Source organism: Trachypithecus francoisi, unplaced genomic scaffold, assembly GCF_009764315.1.
Source record: "Trachypithecus francoisi isolate TF-2019V2 unplaced genomic scaffold, Tfra_2.0 Lachesis_group3, whole genome shotgun sequence".
NCBI lineage: Eukaryota > Metazoa > Chordata > Mammalia > Primates > Cercopithecidae > Trachypithecus > Trachypithecus francoisi.
The window spans coordinates 13,212,445-13,232,519 of NW_022681468.1; the positions used below are offsets into that span (position 1 = coordinate 13,212,445).

Genomic DNA, 20,075 nt, shown 5'->3' on the forward strand with positions numbered 1-20,075 from the left:
AGTAGAAACGGGGTTTCACCATGTTAGCCAGCATGGTCTCGATCTCTTGACTTCGTGATCCGCCCGCCTTGGCCTCCCAAAGTGATGGGATTACAGGCGTGAGCCTCTGCGCCCGGCCGAATATCTACTCTTGACACATAATAGGAGCTAAGGAAATTTCTTTTGATTTGAACTTAAATAGTCTTTATGGTGGCTATTAATGAGTTATCACTTATTATGAAAACTCTATCTTGAGAACAATTATAACCTATTACACAAAAAATATCCACAGCAAACCAGCAAAAGAGAAAATACTGGAAACAAAAAGCAAAAATGTCAATAGATCTGAATTAAAATAATGTGCTAGTGCATCTGTCCAAAATGCAAAAGGAGAACTATGCCCTGGGGATCAACAATTTAGACTCTGAAATGACATTTTTCTATTCAGCAAGTTCTTTCCTATCTCCACGCCTCTTTTTCTTTAAAAAGAAAAAATCCACTTGAACATTTAAGGCCACCCAACTTCATATGTAAATTCACACATAAACTTTACATATGTAAACTTCATATGTAAGAAAACTTTATATGTAAACAACAGTGGTCATGGTTAGACAACCACTATAGAGCAAGCTGGGGAATTCCCCATGACGCCAGGCCTCCAGGGAGAACTTCTAGGAATTAAAAAGCAGATTGGTAGCAGTTGCTGTCTTGACAGGTTTAAAACTTGGATGATTCCACATTTCCTGGACAAGCATTCTATTTGTTCTTTAAGGGCTCTTTCTTACTGCCAGAGTATTTGGTAACACAAAGGTATGGTCCATCTATGAGAAGAATAGAAATGGTTCCATCTTAGTGAGCTCATCTACCTACTGTTATTCATTAGAAAAGTAGTAGAGGAAATACCAGCAGTTCCCTATGGGGTGAAAGAATGAATGGGAAACGTAACATTGGAGCAACAGACTCTGTTTTCAGCATGGGGACTGGTGTCATTTGTGATGGATCACCTAGGGAGTTTTTCCTTCTGGTTACTGATTTTTTTTTATGTTTGCAAATTGCATTTTCAGTTAACTATATCCACCCTCACTGGGTGGCCTTCAGATGATGGTCACTGATATCCATAAAGAAAGTCACTGTCTGCTCCTGGCAGATCATCTGTCCCTGATATAAGCTTGGTTGTCCAAGTGCCAGGAGCTGACAATGCCCATAGGTAAAGGGGAAAGGTTCCTCTGACTCCAGCCTAGATCTCTGGCCTAAAAGAAGTTTCCAGAGAGCAGGCTGTCATTTCCACTATTCTACAGAGAACACCTGGAGGACCCAGGCAGTCAAGGGCAAGAAAAAAGCAATTGAGAAACCCTACAGAAAGAGGCACTAGGACAGGCGCAGTGGCTCACACCTGTAATCCCAGCACTTTGGGAGGCCAAGGTGGGTGGATCACGAGGTCAGGAGATCCAGACCAGCCTGACGAACATGGTGAAACCCCATCTCTACTAAAAATACAAAAATTAGCTGGGCATGGTGGTGTATGCCTGTAATCCCAGCTACTCAGGAGGCTGAGGCAGGAGAATCGCTTGAATCCAGGAGGTGGAGGTTGCAGTGAGCCAAGATTGCGCCATTGCACTCCATCCTGGGCGACAAAGCCCATTTTTTGAATGAAAGACTCCATTTCAAAAAAAAAAAAAAAAAGGAACTACGCATAAGAGAAACAATGTTTCTCCTCATCCCATCTGATATGGTTGGCTGTGTCCCCACCCAAATCTCACCTTGAATTGTAATAATCCCCCCCCATGTGTCAAGGGGCCAGGTGGAGATAATTCAATGGTGAGGGTGGTCTCCCCCATACTGTTCTCATGGTAGTGAATACGTCTCACAAGATCTGATGGTTTTATAAATGGGAGTTCCCCCTGCACAAGCTCCTTTTGCCTGCTGCAATGTAAGATGTGACTTTGCTCCTCATTCACCTTCACCGTTGATTGTGAGGCCTCACCAGCCATGTGGAACTGTGAGTCAATTAAATCTCTTTCTTTTATAAGTTACCCAGTCTCAGGTATGTCTTTATTATCAGCATGAGAACAGACTAATATACCATGTGTGGCCCCATAGAAGACTTCTCTCCATGACTTAGGCAGGACCACAGGGCAGAAAAGGGAACTACTCTGTTTTAAGGCATGCCTCACTTTTATTTCTCTGATTAGAAATAAAAATTGCTTAAGAGTTTATGGAACAAGGATTTGTTACTTTGAAATGGCTTAAATTTATTTTTCCCTTGGTGCTGAAACCCAGGAACAAACTATGCTCAACATTTTTTGTTGGAGAAGACTGAAACATTTCCATAAAGTTGTTTTTCCTGGGCATGATCTGAAAATGTCTCTAAAATACCCCTTCAGTCTAAATAATTTTACAACTTGACATTTTTTAACTTAATGATTTCAATGACAAGGCACACATTCGTTTTAAAAAGATGAAATGGCAGATGAAAACCCATAAAACACATTCGGAAGTATCTTTTTGCTGTCTTTCTTCTTAATTTGTTTTTGTTATTTATTCACCTAACTGTGATGCAATAATCACTGTTTTTGTGGTTTCCTTAAGCACTGGGTAATTTAAACTGTCAGTGTTCTTTTGGCATCTTGTGACAAGTGCTTATTACTGTTGACTAATGTATTTCATTGAAAACCAATCTCCAGCAGTTACAGTATGGAGTGCTAGACCCCAAGAAGATCAGCCACAGATCTGCTCTGCTCAAGACAAAGGGCAATTAAGGGAATGCTGTTCACCATCCGCAGGAAAGCACCTTCAGTGCCCTGAAGTCTAGGTGGTTTTCAGGTGGCACATCCCCAACTGCAACACTCTTAGAAGCAAGTGACCTCCAGACACAGTCAGGCTGCTAACCTTAAATCCCTCCCGGGATATTTCCCTAAGCCCTGTTCACCTGCACTCTCCTCCAAGTCAGTGTAGATCCCATGAATCTTCAAAAAGATCTCTTTGGGCCGAGAGCAGTGGTTCACACCTGTAATCCCAGCACCTTGAGAGACCAAGATGAGTGGATAGCTTGAGTCCAGCAGTTCAAGCCCAGCCTGAGCAACATGGTCAACCCCCATCTCTACTAAAAATATCTAAAAAATTGGTCAGTCATGGTGGCCCACACCTGTAGTCCCAGCTACTTGGGAGGCTGAGGTGGGAGGATCACTTGAGCCAGGGAGGCAGAGGTTGCAGTGAGCTAAGACTGTGCCACTGCATTCCAACCTGGTAACAGAGCAACATCTTGTCTCAAAAATAAATAATTTAATTAAAATTCAATAAGTAAAAATCTGTGTGAACACTGCTTGTTCTCAAAGGCAATGTTGCTGCTGCTATGTGAGCAGAAGGGCCTGGCCAATGCAGTCCACAGAGAGAAATGCAAAGTTTGCCTCTCCTCAGGAGCACAGATATTTTCTGGCTGTGACTTTGCTTGTCTTCTTCCTGGGCTGTCCAGCATCTTGGTATAATAAGAGCCATTTCATTCTGATGACATCATGCCCCGCATCCATTGCTGTCATTTTCCAGCAATCACTGACTCGCTGAGGGTTCAGCGTGTCCTAGAAAGCCCTTCAAAGACAACTCAAGACCATTCATTGAAAGTACACCAGCTTTTTAAATAAATCTCAAGCCTTTGAGAAAAATTCAGGTCTCATCCTAATGATTTGTAGTCTCTGGAGGGTAAGTATGGAGACCAGGCAGTGGTTATTCAACAGTAAATGACAAGGGTTGTTCCTCATCTTCTCTACCAGGTCAACTCCTGAACTTCTGTGCATCCTTCAAGGTCCATGTGAACTCTCTTCTACAAACAACACTTCCTTACTCAGTACACATCTCTACTACTACACCTGTTGTACTACGTGGGAATTTTTTTAAAAATTTACACGTCAACTTCAATTACTAAATTGTAAACTCCTGGAAGGAAGAGGTCATGGCTGATTCTTCTGTTTCCTCAGCACCCTGCAGAGCACCTGGCCCATGTCAGGCCTCATAATGCTTCATAAGCCTTCCTCCATGTCCTAGGTTAAGTTAGCCACTCCCTCTTCCATAGTGTTTTATACACCATGTAGATTTTCATGAGAGTAGTTAGCACATTATCAGGATATGCATGTTACATCTCTATATTCCCAGAACCCAGCCCAAGATAGGTGGTCAGTAAATATTTGTAGTGGGAAATACTGCTGAAGAGTCAGATGTGGCCAGATGATGGAAGACCTGGATAGTTCAGACCTTACGAGGTCACTCTAGGTTTCTGATGCAAGACTGATGTGCATCAGAAAAGTAGAGTTTCAGCAAAATTCCTCTAGGCAGCCACAGGTCAGAAGATTGGCTTGGTGTGGAAAGAGATGAAGGAGGTGCAAAAAGCTAAGAGCTGTTACAGTAATCCCCGTAAGGGATGGAAAGGGCCTGTCAAGGCTGTGTGTTATACCAAAGGGAGCTGGGCTATGAGTCCTAACACACTGAAATCAGGTGCTTGATACTACCTGTCACTTAGGCCAGCACTGTGATCTTGGGCAAGTCACTGAACCACCTCCTGCAGTACAGAACCAATGCTTCATGAGGCTGTAAAGATTAAATGCTTAACACATAATAGGTCCTCCATTAGCGTTCCCTTCTCTCTCATGTCTCCAAATGAGTACCTACAATTCAGGGAAATCTGTCTAGTTCCTTGATACCAAGCTCCCATATTCCTTCAGTCATTTAACCCTCAGCTTGTAGGCCCAGACTCTGGGACTGGTCTTAATGCTCATCAGCAAGTGCTGACACAGCTGTGATGCAATGGCTGGGCACTTTACCCAAAGGCCATTGAATGACACCCTGATCCCAGCTGTAGCTCATGGCCAAGTCTCTAAATCTAGCCTCAACCCTTGGGTGAGAGGCAGGGTGCCAGGTTACCTGAACCCCTGCTGATTACTCTGGCACAGTCAGTCTACTTTTTCTCAACCCTATCCTCATGCCATTATCCCTAAATGTACTCCACCATCCTGCCTAAGCCTCCTTTATGCTTGAAGCCAGTCAACCTCTCTAGGCTGAACCCTAATCCCAGGCAAAGACATTTGTCTGTACCCTCCAGTCCTTTGTGACCCAACTCAAATGCTACTTCCTTCATGAAGTCTTCTCTGATTTCACATCATAAGCGGTGGGATCCATGCTGCTTTCAATTTCTCCCTAGGACTTTGTTTACCTCTCTCTCTCATGTTACTATCATAGCCTGTTTCAGGTCATCAAAACCTGCATGCCTGCCTAAGATGCTGAGTTAAGGACAACAGAGTAGAAAGCTTTAGTCCCTCAGAAGCCCTAAAACCAAAAGAATAATTGTTGACAGTTCTCCAAAGCCTGCCTTATAGTGGTCCTCGGCCTCAGTTGTCCCCTGAGGGCTGAAGTGTACCTATCCCCCACCGTGGGTACCACTCAGTGCATCCTGCCATTTGACTGTCTCTGGCCTGGCCTACCCTCTGCTTCACTTCTGCTTCACAGAGATTTAGGGACCGCCTATACTCATTTGACTCTGCAGTCAGACCTCAGCCTGTTCCCCGAATTCTAGTCTCAGGCCTGTCTCAGCTCTGGTGACTGACCTGCCCCTCTAACCTACTGGATCACGCATTTCCTGGGGACAAAAATTATTGTTTTATTCTTCTTTTTAACCCCCACAGAACTAATTCCACAGTAGGAACAAAATCAATACTCCTTCTTGGACATTTTTAGCCAGTGGAAATGTCAGGTACATACTCTTAGTTAGGTCGTGGTCCATATAAGATATATTATTTCTCATCTCTGGGCAAAGATGTTTAGTTTTATGCATACACTCTACACCTCCCTTAATTTTCCCAAACATACATGGATCTCATGAAAAGTTTTACAAATCAGGCATAAGCTTACCTGGACGAGCAGAAGAAGGTTTGTATCTGGTAAAGGAGATTTGAGTTTTAGGGCCTGCAGAAGTTCTAGAACAACACTACGAGACAAGTAGAATTTATCTCGTTCCTAGAGAAAACAAAACAGAAGGAGGTAAATGATTTTAGAAATTCAATTAGAGTAGATCTATGTCAAAAGAGCTTCCAAAAGATCCACAGGTCAGAAATAAAAAATAGTATTTAAAAACACATAATGAAGTGTCCTCAAGAAATAAAATTGGAACTAAAAAAGAAAAAAAAAGGCTTTTTTTGTGTGTGTAATGAGTTTACAGAAGCACTGAGGACAAATAATTTAATGGATAAGAAAAAGATAGGTTATCTCTTAAACATTGATGCCCCAGTATTTGGTTCTTATTCACAGGAAACAGGTTCCAAGAACTGCAGCAACTAAATCAGTCTAAAAGTATTTTTTCAATACAAAATTATTTAGAGAGAAACATATACAACTCTTTAAAGTATTCTGTGACCTCTCCAGGGAACTTATTTCTGAAATGACTATTTCAAGCATCCAGAAAAATGGAGAGAATGGAATAGAGTATGCACCTACCTACCACCCATCTTTGTCAGATCACATCATTTTGCTTTATTTGATTCATCCTTTTTTTGGAATCCTAGCTTCTTTCATTCTTTCTTAAATTCATACATAATATTTATACATATTTATGGGGGTACATGTGATATTTTGTTGCATGCACAGAATGTGTAGTGATCAAGTTAGAGTAGTTAGGCTATTCATCATCTTGAGTGTCTACCATTTCTATGCGTTGGGAACATTTCAAGTCCTCACAGCATTTTGAAATGTACAATATAATGTTGTTAGCTGTGGTCACCCTACTCTGCTATTGAACATTAGAACTCATTTCTTCTATCTAACTGTATGTTTGTATCCATGAACCCAACTCTCTTTATCCTTCCCCGACACACCCTTCCCAGACTCTGGTAGCTATCCTTCCATGCTCTACCTCCATGAAATTAATTTTTTTTAGCATCTACATATGAGTGAGAACATACCATATTTGTCTTTCTGTGCCTGGTTTATTTCACTTAACATAGCAAACTCCAGTTCCATCCCTGTTGCTTTTTTTTTATGGTTGAATAGTAGTTCATTATGTATATATACCACATTTCCTTATCCATTTGTCCATTGATGGACATTTAGGTTGACTCCATATTTTTGCCATTGTGAATAGTGCTGCAATAAACATGGAAGTGCAGGTATCATTCTGATACACTGATTTCTTTTCATTTGGATAAATACCAAGTAGTGGCATTGTTGAATTGTAGGACAGGTACTTTGTAGTCTTTTGAGAAATATCCATACTGTTTCCTATAGTGGCTTTATAATTTAAATTCCTACAAACAGGGCGCAAGAGCTCCCTTTTCTCCATATCCTCGCCAGGATCTGTTATTTTTTGTCCTTTAGATAATAGCCATTCTAACTGGGGTAAGATGATATCTCATTGTGGTTTTGATTTGCATTTCCCTGATGATTAGTGATATTGAGCATTTTTTTCATATGCCTATTGGCCATTTGTATGTCTTCTTCTGAGAAATGTCTATTTAGGTCCTTTGCCCCCTGTTTAGTGGGGTTATTTACTTAGTGGGATTATTTATTTAGTGGGATTATTTACTTTTTTTTTTTTAGACAGGGTTTCACTCTTGTTACCCAGGCTGGAGTACAATGGTGCGATCTCAGCTCACCACAACCTCTGCCTCCTGGATTCAAGCAATTCTCCTGCCTCAGCCTCTCGAGTAGCTGGGATTACAGACATGTGCCACCACGCCTAGTTAATTTTGTATTTTTAGTAGAGATGGGGTTTCTCCATGTTGGTCAGGCTGGTCTTGAACTCCCAATCTCAGGTGATTCACTTGCCCCGGCCTCCGAAAGTGCTGGGATTACAGGTGTGAGCCACCGCGCCTGGCCCTGTTTTTTGTTTTTTTACTGTTGAGTTGTTTGAGTTCCTTGTATATTCTGGATATTGATCTCTGGTTGAAAGTTGATTCATCCTTTTTAAATAATAAATGTCACAGAAACAGGTGAAGCTATCTATATGGTGCTCTCTTTTCTTTCTTCCTCTCTCTTCTCTGAAGTGGCCACTATTCTGAATCTGGTACTTATTGTTTCATGTATGTTTTTACACTTTATGTCTCCATTATAATATACAATATTGTTTTGCATTTTTTGACTTTCTGTAATGTTATATTGTGCATATCTTTCCACAACTTGTAATTACTCACTGCAATATATTTTTGAAACTAATCCTTATTGATACGCAGAGCTCTGGTTCTTCCAACTCAACAGCTTAAAATATATAATTGTATGAATTTACCAAAATTCATCGATCAGTCCTCCTGTTGATTGAATGTTGAATTGGTTTCCATTTTGTAAACCTTCTCTATTGCTGAATATAACACACGTGCAGAAAAGGACATAAAATATAAGCATACAGTTAAATAGATGCAGATGGCATGACACTGCAAAATAAATATTTGGTCTTCGATCCTGTATCTGACATACAACTCCTAAAATCTTTAGACTCTCTAAATTGATGTCTTTTTGTATGCTAATAAGTTGACTGATGGCTGGCAGCCTAGATAGCAGTAGGAAGGGGACTGATCACCTGAAAGACCAAGGCACAATTAGAGAGTTGGGACTATCAGCCCCACCCTTCAACCTTTAGAGAAGGTCTTAGAAGGGTTGATGGCTGGGTTGATCACCAATGGTCAATGGATTAATTGACCATGTCTACATAATGAAACCTCCATAAAAACCCAAAAGAAAAGGGTTTGGAGAGCTTCTGGATAGCTAACCACATGGAGGGTTCCTGGAAGGTGGCATGCCCAGATAAGGCATGGAAGCTTTGTGCCCCTTCCCATGTGCCTTGCCTTATGCATCTCTTCATCTGTATCCTTTCTAATATTCTTTATAACTGGTAAATGTAAGTAAGTGTTTTCCTGAGTTTTGTGAGCTGCTCTACCAAATAAATTGAGCCGAAAGAGGAAGGATCCCTAATTTATAACCAGTTAGACAAAAGCATGGGTAGAACAACCAGAGCCTACAGTTGGCAAATGAAGGTGGGAGGTGGAGGGCAGTCTTAGGGGCTGAGCCCTCAACCTGTGGGATCTGATGCTATATCCAGGTAAGTAGTGTCAGAATAGAACTGAATCTATTCTGCAGAATCCATTGCTTGCTTTTTGGTAGGAAGAAATCTCCACACTTTTGATCACAGAAGTCTTTGGTCTTGGCAACTGTGAGAGCAGAGGGAAAACATGGTTTGAATTTGAGTTTTTCCAGTCTCAGAAGATGGACTGAACACTCATATAATCACCTCCTGGGCAAACAACAGCACATTGCAAGTGTCTCAGAAGCCCTGTGTGTCCTGTCTTAATCCTTTCATAATCAAATAAGTAGAGTCCCTGTGGGGCTGTCTCCACTGTCTTTTCTTCCTATTCATTTTCACTCATTGTGTCTTGCCTCCTCATATGTCTGGTTATCTTTGATTGTGTGCTGAATGCTTTGTTAGGAAGATATTTGCAGAAATGATTTGCAGCCTGAAATGTTACCTTCCTTCAAAGAACTTTCTGTTTGTTTAGTGACAGGGGCACAATCACAGCTCACTGCAGCTTTGACCTCCTGGGCTCAAACGATCCTTCCACCTCAGTCTTCAGAGTAGCTGGAACTACAGGCATGTGTTACCATGCCCAGCTAATTTTTTTTTTTTTTTGTATTTTTTATACAGATGAGGTTTTGCCATGTTGCCTAGGCTCAGGGTTACCTTAATACACATACAAGGCTTGTAATATTTTATGTTGGGCTACCACAGGGCTTGACACTGAGCTGTGTCCACATGAAGGAAAATTACTATGGGGGTGTCTTTACTTCGTGGTCCCAGCCAAAAATGTGTGGGTCAGGAGGTGTGGTATCAGGGTCTCCATTCTTGGTAGGTTCTGGATTTGGACTTTTGTCCCTCTAGCCTCATGGGGCTTCCAAAACTGCAGCCTCTCAGTCACATCTAGATTGACAAACGCTCCCAGGGTAAAAATGGCCATCAGTGCTGGGCTCACAGCTCCGAATTTCTGGGCTCTCCCTGATGTTAGCCTCATAACCCTTCTCTATATAGTTAGTATTTTGAAGAAGTTTTCAGAAAATGTTTTGTTCACTTTTTTCTTTTTACTTTTTAAGCTAACTGGGAAAAAGGTTCAAATTATCTTGTTTACCACCACCAGAAGAGAAAATCCAGGATTTTAATTGTCATTATACTAAACCTATAGGTTATTCTGTGAGAATTACCTGTTTTTACTATTCTGGGTCTCCATCCATGAACATAAAATCACTTTCCACTTATTTAACAATCTGTAATGCTCTTGAGTAAAATGTTCTGGTTATCTCCATAAAGTTCTTGCATATTCTTTTTTTTAAGACAATATTCTCACTCTGTTGCCCAGGCTGAAAGCTCACTGCAGCCTCAAACCCCTAGACTCAAGTGATTTTCCCACCTCAGCCCCGCAAGTAGCTAGGACTAGAGGTATGCACCACCATGACTGGATAACTTTGTGTGTGTGTGTGTGTGTATGTGTGTGTGTGTGTGTGTGAAGGACACAGAGTCTCGCTCTGTCACCCAGGCTGGAGTGCAGTGGTACAATCATGGCTCACTGCAACCTTCACCTCCCAGGGCTAAGCGATTCTCCCACCTCAGCCTCCCAAGAAGCTGGGACTACAGGTGCATGCCACCATGCCCAGTGAAATTTTTGTATTTGAGTAGAGACAGTGTTTCACTATGTTGCCCAGGTTGGTCTTGAACTTCTGAGCTCAGACAATCCACCCACCTTCACCTCCCAAAGTGCTAGGATTACAGGCATGAGCCACTTTGTCCAGCCAAATTTCTTTCTTTCTTTTTTTTTTTAATAGAGATGGAGTCTCACCTTGTTGCCCAGGCTGGTCTCAGGCTCCTGGGCTCAAGCAATCTTCCCACCTTGGCCTTCCAAAGTGATAAGATTACAGGCATGAGCCACCACACCCAGCCATTGTACATTCTTATTAGATGTATTTTTTGTCACCACAATAAATGACATTTTAAAAGTATGTTTTATAATCATCTGTAGTTGAATATTAAAATTTGGTGATTTCTGGGTATTCATTTGTATCCGACATCCTTGCTGAGCTCTCTTGTAGGTTCTAAAAAGGTGTCTATAGATTCCCTTTGATTCATTTGTAATCATATCACCTAAGAAAAATGAGAGTTGTATTTTTCCTTTCTAATCCTTATACCTTTGATTTCTTCTTCCTGTCTTGCAGAACTGAATGGGACCTCCAGTACCATGATAAATAGAAACAGTGATGACAGGCTTTCTTGTCTTATTTACGATTTTAAAGGGATGACTCTTAGCATTTCACCACTACATACAATACTGGCTAGATGTTTCTGGTAGACTCACTATATGAAGTTAAGAAATTTCCCTTCTATTCACAGTTTGATAAGAGTTTACGATAAATGACTACTGAATTATAAAATATTATTTTCTTGCACCTGCTGAATAATGATAAAAGTTTTTCTTCTTCAATCTGATAACATGGTGATATTAATAGATGTTCTAATATTTAAACATTTTTATATATCAAGAAATTTCCAACTGTGTCATGAGGCCCTATTTTTAACGCATTGATTTGCTATTATTCATTCAGAAGTTTTGCATCTATGAAGGATATTGACCTATAATTTTCCTTTCCCCTGTTTTCCTTCTCTGGTTGATATCAAAATTCTACTTGCCTCATAAAATGTGTTGGGAAGTGTTCCCTTTTTTTCTATTCTATTGTTTGTATAAAGAAGAGATCAATCAGTTCTTAAATGTTTAGTAGAAGTTGTCCTCTAAAGCTGGAATAGTTTTTGAGGGTAGGTTTTTAACTATTGATGCCATTTTCCAGGCACTAAGTCTAGTTAATTATTTCTTTTTCTTTTTTTCTGGATGTTCTATATGATATATTTCTAGAAAATTGTACCTACTGTCAAAGACTTCAGATTTACTGGCATAAGGTTGTTCATTTTAAAATCTCTAATGTCTGTAGTTATGCTGATATTCTTCATCATTGCTGATATTCTTTATCAGTGTCTTTTATCTGGTTTTCTTGATCAGTCTTGCCAAGGGTTTGTCTATTTTATTAGTCTAGTCAAAGAGCCACCTTTCTGTTGTATTGGTCTTCCATTGTATCTATGTTTTCCTTCCTTCCTTCCTTCCCTCCTTCTCTCCCTCCTTCGTTCCTTCCTTTCTCCTTCCTTCCTTCCCTCCTTCTCTCCTTCCTTCGTTCCTTCCTTTTTTCCTTTCCTTCTCTTCCTTCTTCCTTCCTTCTTTCTTTTTTTTAAGAAGAAGAGAGGGTCTTGCTCTGTCACCTAGCCTAGAGTGCAGTTGGTGCAATCATAGCTCATGGCAGCCTTAAACTCCTGGGTTTAAGCAATCCTTCCACCTCAGCCTCCAGAGCAGCTAGGACCACAGGTGCATGCCATCACACCAGCTAATTGTTTTATTTTCCTGTAGAGACAGGGTCCTGTTATGTTGCCCAGGCTGGTATGTCTGTTTTTTATTTCATTAATTTCTGCTCTTATCTTTACTGTTTCCTTTCTTTAATTAATTAATTGCCTACTATCTGTTCCATGTTTTAAAATCTTCCACATTTTTAAATATGCTCTAAAATTGGTTGATTCAGGATTCTTTCTATGACCATTGCATCCACTTTGCTCACTGTATTGTTCAAATCTACTATATGTTTTATCTGCTCAATCTATCCATAACTGAAACAGAAAATCTCCCTGTATAACCTTGAATTTATCAATTTATCTTTGTAAGCCTATCATATTTTGTTTTATATATTTAGAGGGTATATTGTTAGCTCTATGTAATTTTTGAATTGTCACATTATCCTGGTAAATTACTCCTCTTATCAATATATTGTGACTTTCTTTATAATAATGCTTTTCAACTTAAAGTCAGTTGACTGACTTCAGCTTTCTTTTCATTAGTATTAGTGTGGTATATCTTTTTTCAAGCTTTTACTTTCAAATTTTCTCGGTGTCTTTACACGTTTTAGATGTAGCTCAATTTTTAAAAGTCAATCTGACAATCCCTACTGAGTCTAGTAAACTTATGTTTATTGTGATTCTGTCATCTTACGTGTGCTTGTTACAGCTTGTTCTGTGCTTCTCTTTTTGTCTTGATTGAACTTTTACTCTTGTTTTATTCTCTGTTTGGAACTTATAAATTGTATTTCTGGCCTTTGGAGCTTACATTTACAATGTCTACATGTATTCTTAAGAGTTTAAAGTTATTATCTCTGCCCTTCTTGTAGATAATATATAGAATGCTTTAGCTTCAATCTCCAACCACACACACACACACACACACACACACAAACACACACCCCATACAGAGTACTATTTTCTAGTATTTTATTGTTATTTTGTTTTTATGCCCATCTGATTAACATTATTATTATTACCGCTTTATATTATCAATGATCACTTAGATTTTCACACTGTACCAATTTCTTGGAGCATCATTCCTTCACACATTTCACTCCTTCCTTCTTGGTTCACTTTCCTTCTTACATCTTTTAGTAGTTGTTTCAGTAAGAATCTATTAGAAACTTTCTTATTTTCTTGATAGAATATCTATTTATCCTTCACTTTTGAAGGATAGCTTAGCTGGTAGAGAATTCCAGGTAGATAGTTCTTTTTTCTTATCATTTTAAAGACATTTTTTTTTTCAATTACCTTCTGGCTTTCATTGTGCTGTTGAGAAGTAAGTGTATTGTCTGTCTTCAGAGTGTCTTTTCCCTTGGTTGTTCTGAAATGTTTTCTTTGTCTTGGCTGTTTTGATGAGTTATTCCTACTCATGTACACTATGACATGAGCAGGTAAAACTTTAGCTTATTTATAATACTTTTAGGGCTCATTGCGTTTCCTGAATCAGAAAATTAACCATTTTCATCAATTCTAGAATTGATAAAAAGCATATTTTCCTTATCTGAAATATTTATTAGATATATATTAGAATTTCTCTTTATATTCCTCTCTTTATCTCTCTCTTCTGAATTCTAGATAATTTCTTCCAATCTATTTTCCACTTCACCAATCCTCTCTTTGCCTATGTCTAATTTGTTATTTAATCTATCCATTAAGTTTTTTATGTCAGTGATTGGTTTTCATTTCTAGATTTCTACTCTGTTTAAATCTGTCTGGTTCATTTTTTAAAATTTTTGAAATGACTAAATCTATTATATTATATTTATTTTTCATATGCTTATCATTTAAAGGATAGTCATTTATATATTTATATTTTTATTATATTTTATAATATTTATATATACATTCTTCATATGCATATCATTTAAAGTATAGTCACTCATATATTGCCATTTTAAATGATATGTTTATCATTTATATCTTTATCACATAGTTTTAATATTGAAAGTTCTCGTGGGAAATGATCTTGCTACTTGTTGACTTTCCTAATCTATCACAACGCGGGTTATATCTTCATTTGTTTTGTAATTTTAGATTATGAGCTCATGTTCATTAGGATTTTAACTATAGGAATCCTGCTGGGCATAGATTGGAGACATATTAATTCAGAAACGGTTGAGGCTTGTTTTGATCTTGCTTCTGCCAGATATTCCAAGGTTATTACTTGCTCAGCACTAATGTTATTTGACTCTTCAACTTGGGAGTTCCAAGAGCATGCAGGTATTATAAATTCAAACTCTAAACCCGATCCAAGATAGGCCCATGTTTACTAATTTGCAAGGGAGACTATAAATCTTTCCCCCAGTTTCCAAACTGAGACAGACACCATTCTTTGTCACCTCTATATAAGAATGTATTCTTTCCAAACTACCCTTTTACCAAGTGAATAGCCTTTCAAGGGTTCTGACTTTTTGCTAGGGATAACTCAGATCCAACTCCCTGCCTGGATAATCCCAAGACTTCATCTCCTTTCCTTGTATGGGCTTTAAAACTCTAGGCACTAAGTTGCCAAGACAAGCAACACCCTCACCACAGGGCTATTTATATGCTTACCACTCTGATCCTCAATTCCGCTTCATTTTTGCCCCTTTCATTCTTATAAAATTAGGTCTACATTAAAAATCACCTTTATTACATTTCATCCAGTGTTCCTAGTAGTTTAAGTGGTATGGTTTTCAGGGTATCTAGACTACCAGATGGCTAGAAAGTGAAGTCTCCAAAGTTCTTACCTTTCTGTGCCTTTTCTTTTGATTATATAAGGGAGACAGCTGAATTAGCTACTGCTATTTTTAAACCATTTCTTATAGTTTCTCATTATCGGCAAGGAAGGTAGAATACCATCAACTGAAGCTTTCTACAAGTAGTCATCATCTTGTATTAGAATGAGAAAGGGTAGATGATAATGGGAAGTAAGAGGCCACTAAAGTTATGAGGGATTTTGAAGAGATATTGTATGTAATGAATATCTTGAATCGGAAACCAATAATATCTTGAATTCAAATGCTAGAAAGGCCCCTGTAATCAATATCTATACCGTACAACATAGAAAGTATAAACTCATTATGATTCATCCCCCCAAAAAGTTATAATTTAAACAAATTAAACATAAACACAATGAAGAAATCAAATGGTTTCTAGAAATAGAAAATCTTTTTGGTGCTGTGTCTTACAGATCTACTTTTTTAAGTGAAAAAGAAGGAAGAAGTTATCTTTCAAGAAGGTTCTAAAAGAAGAAAAAAATGCTGACCATCGTGGTAGTTAGAAAACATATTGCTCCAGGCAGGGTAATAAATAGTTTCTAATCAGAAAAACCAAAGAAAAGATTATCATGGAACACTTAACATGACAGAATGGACCCAAGTTGGTAAGAAAGAGGACAAGAATGCTTTAAGTAGAATGAAAGCCTTAGTATAAAATTAGATTTTTATGAGGAAAATAAAGGGCTTATAGAAATGGACAACATGAATAAGAGACATTCTGAATGTTCAAGAGAGAACAACAGAAACAGAGACCCATTGAAAACAAGCTTGGAAAATTTGGAAATTGAAAGGGTAACATTTGCACATTGTTCTTAAGGACAGAAATGCTCCCAATTTGCCCTGCCTACTGCTTTTCCATTAGGACAGCATCTACCAGCTCCAACAAGGCTGCTACTGCCACTGGGCCAGCAGTACTTTTCCACTTTCTCGGTAGTGGGCCAGGGTTGCTACAGATAATGCAATAGAGAAACCATTATTAAGGCAAGATGACAAAAGATGAGATTCCAATCTCAGAGGCCAAGAACCCAGACCTGAAAAGACAGACACATGACGAGAATTAAGGAGCCCTTCAAAGGCTTTTACAAATGACAAGCTGATATTCTTCTACTTTGGGTATAAAAATGATATGTAGAGATGTCTTGCCTCCCAATCATGGGATGGTGAACTTGAAAAGGACCTTAAGAGGTCCTGTCAACCATTAGCTCTTTTCATTAAAAATACCACTTGTGTTCTAACCACATGACCCTCAGTTCTCCAAATCTGCATATGTGCATATTTTAGACAGTGTGTGTGTGTGTGTGTGTGTGTGTGTGTGTGTGTGTGTTTAAAGTGTTTCCTTACCATGGTATTTATTAGACCTCAGCAGTATTACTCATTTTTAACTATATGGAAGCAACCGACCTAAAAGGGACTTGCCACTGATTCAAAAGAATATATTTCTTCCAGTTTTCAGTTTCACAGGAACAAGCATATGGAAGCTTGCTTACCTTAGTGAAAGCTCGGTAACATAAGCCACACAGCTCCACCAGGTAGGCCAGAGTGAAGACGGCATTCTGAATTACAAAGCTGAGCAGTTTTGAAAATGGTTCCAACAAACTCTGCAATGAGATTGGGGCCAAATAAAGTCAATTGCTGATTATTTCATTTAAAAAAGTATTAAAATCTTATGATACTTTAACTAATGGAATCACTTTTTTTTTAATTGAAAAATCTGTTGCCAGGTGGCTCCTGTAGCAACCCCGTTGGTCTAATAAAAACAGAACTGCACCTTCAGTCGAGGGCTCCAAGAGCAGGATCAAATCATTTCACTGCTCAAAAAGACACTCATTTTTCCATGTGGCATCATTTACAAACCTTCCTAACTTCAACCCTGTCTTCATGTCCACCCTAAGCAATCAAGAGTGTAGGGTTGGCAGTAGGATCTTCCAGTTTATTTTCAGCACATTTAAGTGTTTATGAGTTCATCATATTCAGATCTGGAAACCTGTCTTCTGGATTAAGCAGCGCAAACCACCCTTGCATGTAAGTACCAAAGTACTATAGCTTATATAAAATTCACCACAACCCAGCCTCCTGCCAATGTTTATCAGGAAGGCATAGTCTGTTTCGGTTTCTCCCCCTGGATCTTACCCATAAAGGATCAGTTTTAGTTCCATATGTTTTCTTAAGTTATTTAGAAACATTTGTTGAGTACCTACTGAGTGTCAGACTGAGTTAGATGGATGATTTCATATAGTTTATCTTATTCAAATTTTTCATAACTATCCTGGGAGACAGCGTGTTACAATATAGGTAACGACACAAGCACTAAATTCTGATACAAGGGTTTTCACAGTCTAGCTCACTGTGACCTTGAATAAGTGATTTAATCTCTCTGGAACTTGGTTTTCTCTTCTGTAAAAGGGGAATACTAACGGCTTCCACCTCATTAGGGTGCAAGTTATGAGAATTAAAAGAGATAACATATGTAAAGCACTTGGCACCAGTAAGCTCTCCATCATTGTTAGCTATGGTCTTCATTATTAACCTTCTGAAGCTTTAGTATCCATTCCTATTCTGCAGCTTAGGCAGTTAAGTAGACAAGTAATTTGCCTAAGGCCATGAAGGTATCAGGTGGAATTCAAAGCCAAGTTCCAGGGCAATTTTCCAGAGGTAGAATTTCTCTGCAGAGAAGATAAGATTTTAACTGGACTCCAAAACACTTGCATGCCATGATTTCCACTACTTCTCAATCTCTATAGTGCTCGCTGTCTGGTTTTCAAAAGAAATACATGTTCAGTGTCAAACTCAAGATATGTAGGAAAGGACACATGAGGAAGTAAAAGTCATCCATAGTCCCACCACCTCATGATTACATTTTGAACATAGTGGAAATATTACACATGTAAAATCTTGTATTTTTTTTTATTATACTTTAAGTTCTATGGTACATGTGCACAACGTGCAGGTTTGTTACATATGCATACATGTGCCATGTTGGTGTGCTGCACCCATTAACTCGTCATTTACATTGGGTATATCTCCTAATGCTCTACCTCCCCCATCCCCCCTCCCCACAATAGGCCCCCGTGTGTGATGCTCCCCTTCCTGTGTCCAAGTGATCTCATTGTTCAATTCCCACCTATGAGTGAGAACATGTGGTATTTGGTTTTCTGTTCTTGCGATAGTTTGCTGAGAATGATGGTTTCCAGTTGCATCCATGTCCCTACAAAGGACACGAACTCATCCTTTTTTATGGCTGCATAGTATTCCATGGTGTATATGTGTCACATTTTCTTAATCCAGTCTGTCACTGATGGACATTTGGGTTGATTCCAAGTCTTTGCTATTGTGAATAGTGCCACAATAAACATACGTGTGCATGTGTCTTTATAGCAGCATGACCTATAATCCTTTGGGTATATCCCCAGTAATGGGATGGCTTGTATTTTGTTTTTTATTAACTTAATATAACATCAGAAATTCCCAGTGCCATTTAATTCTTCAAAATCACCAATTTTAATGGTCACAAAGTCACATTTTAGTATAAATAACACTGCAATAAAAATATTTTACATGAAATTAGCATTTGCATTTTCTTCCTTGAATAGATTCCCAGAAAAAAATGACTAAATCAAAGGATATAAGCATATTTGAGGTTCTTTTTTCTTATTGATACGAAAATGAATGCACTCTGTGTTAGTTGACCCTAAAGATAGGAATTCTGTTTTTTACTTATTTGTATTCCCCACAGAAATCCATGTGGTGCTTTCCATATAGAAAATCTTAAAGAAACTCACAGAAATAGTACTAATGATTCATTATTCTTTGCTCCATATAAATGCTGTTGCCTTGAGGTTGGGTGCAGTGGCTCATGCCTGTAATCCCAGCACTTTGGGAGGCCGAGATGGGTGGATCACTTGAGGTCAGGAGTTCGAGACCAGCCTGGCCAATATGATGAAACTCCATTTCTACTAAAAATACAAAAATTAGCCAGGCATAGTGGCACATGCCTGTAGTCCCAGCTACTTGGAAGGCTGAGGCAGGGAGAATTGCTTGAACCTGGGAGCCAGAGGCTGCAGCGAGCCAAGCTGGCATCACTGCACTCCAGCATGGGTGACAGAGCGAGACTCTGTCTCAAAATATATCTATATATAGATGTGTGTGTGTGTGTGTGTGTATACTATTGTCTTAAAACATTGACAATAGATGAATGGAATGGGAATGTCTCATGTTGCACATAATGTATCCTTATTGGTCAAAAAGAGAAGCCTGAATTCAAGCCTATAAGGAAACTTGCTCTTATATCTAGAAGAGCAGCACAGTGATGGGGCAATACGGACCCAAAGGACCTATGTTCAAGTCTCAAATCTTCTACTAACCAGCCATGTGATCCTGGCCAAGACACTTCATCTCTCTGAACCTGTTTCCTCATCTGTAAACGAGCGGATTGAACCCAATGATCTCTTTGTAACTTTCTAGCATAAACCATGAGTCTATGAAAGCACAGTCAACTTAAATAGTTGCAGAATACATACATTGTTGGTATATTAAATAGTAATTACAAGCTATAGCAATGCAAACTATTGTACCACGGCATCGAATGCAGCCAGAAAATATAGCTTGGAATAAAAAGGTGAATGAGACATGGTGCAGAACTTCTTGAAGCTTGTGGTCTCATTGGGACCACTTCAGGGCAATGTAAGTGCTACTATAGAGAGCTCTATCAAATACTGTGGGAGCTGATACAGGAGAAAGTTGCTACAGATAATATGAACATGTATTTTCATTAAACGGGACCTTGAAGAATGAGAAGGAGTTCATCACACCAACAAGGGCATAAAGCATTTCAGGCAAAGGAAACGGCCTAAGCAAAGGCAAGGAAATATGAAATTAAGTAAGATTATATATCT

General features: G+C 38.9%; 1 protein-coding gene across 3 annotated transcripts in view; it reads right to left on the bottom strand.

Moving 5' to 3' along the window:
• Window positions 1–20,075, bottom strand: part of UNC79 (unc-79 homolog, NALCN channel complex subunit) — a 287,744-nt gene that overhangs the window by 28,922 nt on the left and 238,747 nt on the right. For all 3 annotated transcript variants that reach the window (XM_033191506.1, XM_033191504.1, XM_033191507.1), the window contains 2 exons: window positions 16,671–16,781; window positions 5,875–5,979 (listed from right to left, as the gene is read on the bottom strand). In XM_033191506.1, the coding sequence (XP_033047397.1) occupies window positions 5,875–5,979; window positions 16,671–16,781 (216 nt within the window). The remainder of the gene's footprint in view (window positions 1–5,874; window positions 5,980–16,670; window positions 16,782–20,075) is intronic.